The sequence below is a fragment of the Cydia strobilella genome, chromosome 5 (genome assembly GCF_947568885.1).
Source record: "Cydia strobilella chromosome 5, ilCydStro3.1, whole genome shotgun sequence".
In the NCBI taxonomy this organism is placed as follows: Eukaryota; Metazoa; Arthropoda; class Insecta; order Lepidoptera; family Tortricidae; genus Cydia; species Cydia strobilella.
This window is the reverse complement of record NC_086045.1, coordinates 117,188-124,032: the sequence shown is the minus strand read 5'-3', so window position 1 is coordinate 124,032 and position 6,845 is coordinate 117,188. Positions and strand designations below refer to the sequence as shown.

At 40.1% G+C, this 6,845-nt stretch overlaps 1 protein-coding gene across 1 annotated transcript in view; it reads right to left on the bottom strand.

The window, feature by feature from the left end:
- Positions 1-1,591: 1,591 nt before the first annotated feature.
- LOC134741263 (coatomer subunit beta) overlaps positions 1,592-6,845 on the bottom strand; it is a 41,720-nt gene continuing 36,466 nt past the window's right edge. Inside the window, exons 19-20 of the mRNA XM_063673974.1 lie at positions 2,350-2,499; positions 1,592-1,746 (exon numbers count right to left, since the gene is read on the bottom strand). Coding sequence (XP_063530044.1) covers positions 1,648-1,746; positions 2,350-2,499 — 249 coding nt within the window. The 3' untranslated portion in view covers positions 1,592-1,647. The remainder of the gene's footprint in view (positions 1,747-2,349; positions 2,500-6,845) is intronic.

Below are 6,845 nucleotides of genomic sequence, written 5' to 3'. Positions count from 1 at the left end.
AGAGACACATCTAACTTTTAACGTCTTGATAAAATGTAAATGCAATGATTCAATTTCAGCATTATACTTACATCATTGTCAGGGGATGCATCAATTATCTCACTTTCGGGGTGGAAGTGAGATAATTTTCACCCTCTTAAGGGATGATTTCCGGGACTCAAACTATCTCTGTCAAATTTCGACTAGTATGGATGAAAAAAAAAATAGTTTCCGGTGCATCACGAAAATAAAAACAAATAATAAAAATTCACATTGAATGTGACGATCTGGAAAAAACAATAATAAATAATAACAATAAAATCTTACATTACATGTCACATTATAAGATTTATTAACAATATGAAACAGGTTTGTAACACATTTAGGTAGTGGGGTTGAGCCTCTAGCATGTGACTCGGGAGTCAGTGATTCCTCCTAGGTACACGTAACATATACTAATCTATGCCCACGTGCACGTGGGCTCTTAATTTGGTAACCATAGTATCAGCAATATAATTTTTTTAAAAAGGAATATAAAGCAAATGACAAAAAAAAGTAATATTTAAACAAACAACAAAAGAGAAAAAGAGAGAAAATAAGCCAACTAGTGCCAGATAATGCGGTTTGTATTTACATGTAGTAACATGATATATGGAGGAGAGCAATCTATATTTATGGGTTATTTCAAACATGACAAGAGGTTCAGTTTATAGTTTAAATAGTAGTGTGTCTACTTGAAAAACCACAAATTAAAATATTTTCTATGAAAATATTATTATTATATTATTTAATTTGTTCTTAGAGGATGACAAGAGGTTTTTGGTTTCCTGATATAATAGTGTTTGTAAAAAGATGGTGAAAAGGCACTTAGTTTTGCTTTGCAATATAAGGAGTTTAGAGGACAAGAAGATTTGACAAAACACTATCAGTCTACTATTATGATAAATTGATGATGATGATATGATGGATGCAGTAGGGATTGTATTCTGTACTACTGAGAGGGAGGAGATTATCCTAAAGCCAATTTTTTTTATTGCGTAGACTAAAATGACATTTCATGTGTTGCTAGTTTTTTACGTCTTATAAATAGTCATGTGCTACAACCGGTACTAACCGAAAATAAACTATTGGGAGGTGCTTATATTTTTTGATGAAGTGTCTGTAACACAATGTGCTAAAAGGGGACACTAGGAGAGGTATTAAAAAGGGTGAAATATTGTAGGTAAAAATGTGAGGTGAGGGCTTCTTAAGGGGTGTGTTCTGGAATAAAAAGTATCCTATGTCCTTCCCCGGGACTCAAACTACCCCTATACCAAATTTTAACTAAATCGGTTCAGCTGTTTAAGCGTGAAGAGGTAACAGACAGACAGACACACTTTCGCATTTATAATATTAAGTATGGATTTCCTATCATGTAGCGAGTAGATTTCATTTACTGTTTATTCTGAATCTAAAATTAATTTAATATTTATCGGTTATTCACGTACCGAAATCAAAGATCGGCACTCTTTGTTTTAAGCTGGTATCATTATTTCTACGTTAGACATTTGTGGTTGTCATTTTAGTCTACGCAATTAAAAAATAGACTTTACAGTATCAGTAAAACGTCGAGTCGACTATACGATAATATTTATTTCCGAATAATAGTTATACATGTAGGTAAATAATCTAAGCAGCGGGTATTGTGGGAGCGGGTGTCGGGGGGGCCTTCTGCGGCGGCGCCTTGTGCATCTGGTTGATCTTGTCGCCGAGGCTCAGAGCCATGCCCTGCAACAGCGGAGTGAGTCACTATGTACTACTGACTATAACTGGGTGCCTAGCCAAGGTGACAGTCGCTTGCACACTCTTCCATATTAGTGCGACAGTGACGGTTGCGCTTCATTCGCCACGGAGCGTAAATGATTGGCATGTTGGCTACGCACCCTGATCATTACGCAAAATCTAAACTACATTATAATTTTATGTGCATCATACTTGCCGTTACTTGAGGTCAACATTTGCAGTCAAACTTTTTTCAATATTTAAATATGGCAAACGTAACAATAATCCTAATACCTAATTAGGATTTTCGTGTTTCGATTTTCACTTTTACATTGGCGCCTAATTTAGTGCTTTTTAATTTATTTATTTTATTTTATTTATTTGGAGATCCAACAGCTGTGACATTAACATAAAAATTATAGTTGATACAGGAAGCCAATTATAGGAACTCACAAGTAGTGACATGATACAAACTAATACTTTAAATTCTTCTAATGCATAACTTGTCAAATTGACAGTAGACAGATGTCAAATTGTCCGCCATGAAACAACACTGCCCTGATAGTGTATGTCTCTACACTACACTACACTACACTACACTACACTGACCTGGCTCTTGGCGCGGATCCGCACGTGGCCGGCCACAGGCCCTTGTCGGTTTAATGGCTGTTCCACACTCAGGTTGGCGAGTGCGTCCTCGCCGAAGATGGAGCGCGCGTACATGTTGGCCGCCATGAAGCCACACTGCCCCGATAGGGCCTGAGAATAACAATAACATAAGTAAAGTTATGTAAATAAGGCTAGCACAAATAAAGGAAATATAACTAGGTATATAAAGTAATCAGAGTATAAGTAAATATACTATTTAAATTTTGATTAATTGACAATAAAGTTTCAGTTAGATTATGCGATTTTCGCTCCACTGCAGACTACTAAAACAAGTTCACGCATCGTCTAAATGGGGCTTAAGAGGACAGAAACAAAGTAAAAGCTTTTTGGGCGGTAGACATAAAAAACGCAACACATCACACTTAAAGAATTTATTCAAATAATTGTAAAATACTTACATTTTGTAATTGTAATCACTGTGAAGTAAAGATCAGTGCTCAATTCCATTCAATAAATACTTGCAGCACTGTAGATGCAGTAAGTCTTAGTATTTTGCACTGTTTAATCCTGCTGATTCTCACAACTGTCAAAAACATAACCTCTAAGTACAACACATCAGAAATGGCAAGCTACAGTGAAATAGCAGAGACACAGAAGTCCTTGGAGAAGTCAGTGAACAAGATGTTTTCAAAGTTCGAGGCCAGAATGAAGTCACCAGCATCCAGAGCGACAGTGAGTAGCCTTAGCGAAGAATTCTCTAGCTTTAAGGATTACACATTGGGCATACTGAAACTTCTTCGTAGCCAAATAAATGCTCTCAGTAAATCTCAGGATATCTTGGAAATGAGACATAGAAGGAAATATCTTCTCTTCAAAGGTGTGCCAGAAGATCCTGGTGAAAACACTGCTTCTTCTATCACCAACATTATCACAGAGCGACTTAAGATCCCCGATGTCTCTCCTGCTTCATTTAAGGCCTGTCACAGGCTGGGAAAGGTGACTGAGGGCCGAGCGAGACCAATTCTTGTGCGCTTCGGAGACCCGCGTCTGAAGTCCCTGGTTTGGCAGAAGAAGACAGCATGTAAGGGAACGCCTTTTGCCATATCAGAGTTCCTTACACCGCACCGGCAAGAGTTGTTTGTTCAAGCACGGAAGGCATTCGGCATGAAATGCTGCTGGTCACTCGACGGGAATATTTTTGTTAGGCTGTCTTCGGGCGTGCGTGAACGTATCGAGTCAGATGAAGATATTGAGCGTCTTAAAGGTCTCTGCAATGACCGCCAGGCCACCCGCCAGGCACAGTCGACGTCGACGCCCGACCCCGATGCGACCGAAGAGCAGAGCAGTGCCACCGCCGACTCCGGAAACAATGCAGGCCGGTCTCGACGTTAAAATCCGGTAGCCTAGTCCATTGTTGATATTTTGCGACATAACAAAATCTTGTAATGACTACCTTGTCTGAATCCGCTAGAGCACATTTAGTTTACTCAGTACTTTTCCAGGCTCAGTTGTTTACAACTTGTAATCCACTTTCGCAGTTTTTGCACGGTAATCTTAAAATTCAGTTCTTACCCTTTTTAATCGTATTGTTTTAAAATATAATTGCATGTTTTGCACTTGACGTTCAACAGATACTTGAGATGACATCTGTCAATTCAGTCAGTTTGACTCGGCGTGTTTTAGTTACTGTTATTGTCGCTTAATTTGTGTTGTAAATTATGTTCTTTCTTTTTTTTTTATTATTTTACTTGTATTTTCATTTTATTATCTTTTTCAATTTTTTATTTTTTTTTTCTCACTAAGCAACCGGCAGGATAAGCAGTTGGGCGTGTATAATACCTATTTGTAATTTTATAACATTAAAAATCTTCGGTTATTTATATATATATATTATATTATATATTCACGTATTTATTTTATACTTATGCCTGATGATGAAAGTTTTTATTCTGCCAGCAATGATAGTTCGTCTTTTATCTCACTAAACTCACTTGACAGTTCTCACAACTTGGGCACCTTGGTATCACGCGAATTTCTCAACTCCAAAAACTTTAACGTGTGTCATATTAACGCCCAAAGCATCCCTTCTCACTTTACAGACCTGTTTGACACATTTCAGACTGACTTTGTCCACGCGGTACTTGTTTCGGAGAGTTGGCTGAAGCCTAGCCTTGACTCAACTTCTTATCCCCTGCCCGGCTTTGTTCTAATTAGAAACGATCGCACGGGTAAGGGTGGTGGTGGTGTTGCCATTTACCTCAGAAGTAACATTCCGTACAAAATCATAAATGTTTCGCCTTCTCTTTACTCTGGTTCTGCGGAATGGTTGTTTCTTGAGGTGAATGTCAAAGGAGTCAAGGCGGTACTGGGTGTGGTCTATTGTCCCCCTATGATCGATTACTTTTCCGACCTAGAGAGAGTTCTAGAGTCTATAGGCTCGGACTACGCACATCACATCATTATGGGTGACCTTAACACTGATCTCTGTAAGGACACTCCAAAAAGCCGTAAATTAAATTTCTTAATTAATTCTGTTAATTTCTCTTTTTTGCCCTTAAATCCTACTCACCATACGGCTTCCTCTGACACTTGGCTGGATGTTATTTTCACTTCTTCCCCTAGTAATGTCATAAAACATGGTCAGTTTCTTGCACCCGGTTTCTCCCACCACGACTTAATTTTCGCTTCTTACAATATCAAGCCGGGCAAGTGTAAACCTGCCATAATATACATGCGTAGCTTCGCTAAAGTTGACACTGACGCTTTGCTCCGCGACGCAGCCGCAATTGACTGGTCCCCTGTGATGACAGCTGCTAATACAGAAACCAAATTGTCTCTTTTTAATGAAGCAATATTAAAAACCTTTGACAAGCATGCACCGTTACACAGGGTTCGGGTCAGGCGGGCTCCTGCGCCGTGGATTACAGAGGGTGTGCGCATAGCCATGCGTAAAAGAGACCGTGCCTTCAGACGTTTTAAGCGTGACCGCTCTGATGAAAACTGGACGCTCTTTAAAACCGCCCGCAACAGGTGCAACCAGATGGTGCGTTCAGCGAAGCGGCGGTTTATTCATCAAAATGTAACCTCATCTTCCATGGCTAATGTTTGGAAGTTTCTGAAGTCTCTAGGTTTGGGCAAACCTGTAAGTCAATTTGATAGTACCTCTTTCTCCCTTTCTGACCTTAACAAGCATTTCTCGTCTGCCCTCTCCGTTGATGACAATGTCAAAATTAACACCCTTTTTGAAGTTTTGTCCCTACCTTCGATTGGCGCGGTCTCTTTCTCTTTCTCACTCACTACCCAATCAGAGGTTAAGGCTATCATTAAGTCAATTCAATCCAAGGCAGTTGGTTGTGATGATATCGGCCGGTATATGATAGTATCTGTCCTTGACTGCGTGCTTCCTATACTGACTGATATCATCAACTTCTCGCTTTCTAACGGCGAATTTCCATCTCTCTGGCGCAGGGCGTTCGTCATACCTCTACCAAAAATCAATAACCCCTCTTTAGTAAGTCATTTCCGGCCCATTTCCATACTCCCGTTTCTGTCGAAGATCGCTGAAGCGGTGGCTCACAAGCAGCTGTCTAGGTTTATTTTCTCAAACAAACTTCTGAGCCCCTTTCAGTCAGGTTTTCGGCCGGGACATAGCACCTGTACTGCGCTGCTTAAGGTGACTGAGGACATCAGACGTGGCATGGAGAATCAAATGGTCACTGTACTTATCCTTGTAGATTTTTCAAACGCATTCAACACTGTTGACCATCAGATTCTCCTTGGCCTTCTTGAGCACCTCAATGTGTCGCCTGGTGCGCGAAATTGGTTCTCGGCTTATCTTTGCGGACGTCAGCAAGCGGTACGAGTTGGTCGCGCTTTGTCGGAATGGTGTGACCTAGCCACTGGCGTGCCTCAAGGAGGTATCCTTTCACCACTACTGTTCTCCATATTTATTAATTTTATTACTCCTGACCTTCGCTGCTCGTACCATCTTTACGCCGACGACCTGCAACTCTATGACCATTGTAGCGTTACTGACCTAGCTGCTACTGTTGACAAATTAAATCTAGACCTCTTACATATCCAGCGATGGTCTGAGAAGTTCGGTCTGTTTGTCAATCCGTCTAAGTGTCAGGCCATTGTCATAGGTAGCGAACGCCAGCTCGCGAAAATAGATTCTACACCCCCCGTATATTTTAATGGCACTCCGATTCCTTACAGCCAGAGTGTAAAAGACCTAGGCGTCTATTTAGACAGCACCCTGAGTTGGAAGATACAGGTAGCTGAAATTTGCCGAAAAGTCACTGGATCTCTACATGCCCTTAACAGACTTAAACACTTTTTACCCGTTAAAACAAAAATATTATTAGCACAGACATTAATCCTACCTATAATTGACTACGGTGATGTGTGTTATCCAGACTTAAATGAAGAGCTCTTGAACAAGTTAGATCGTTTACTAAATAACTGCATTCGTTTCATTTTCTGTCTTCGTAAAT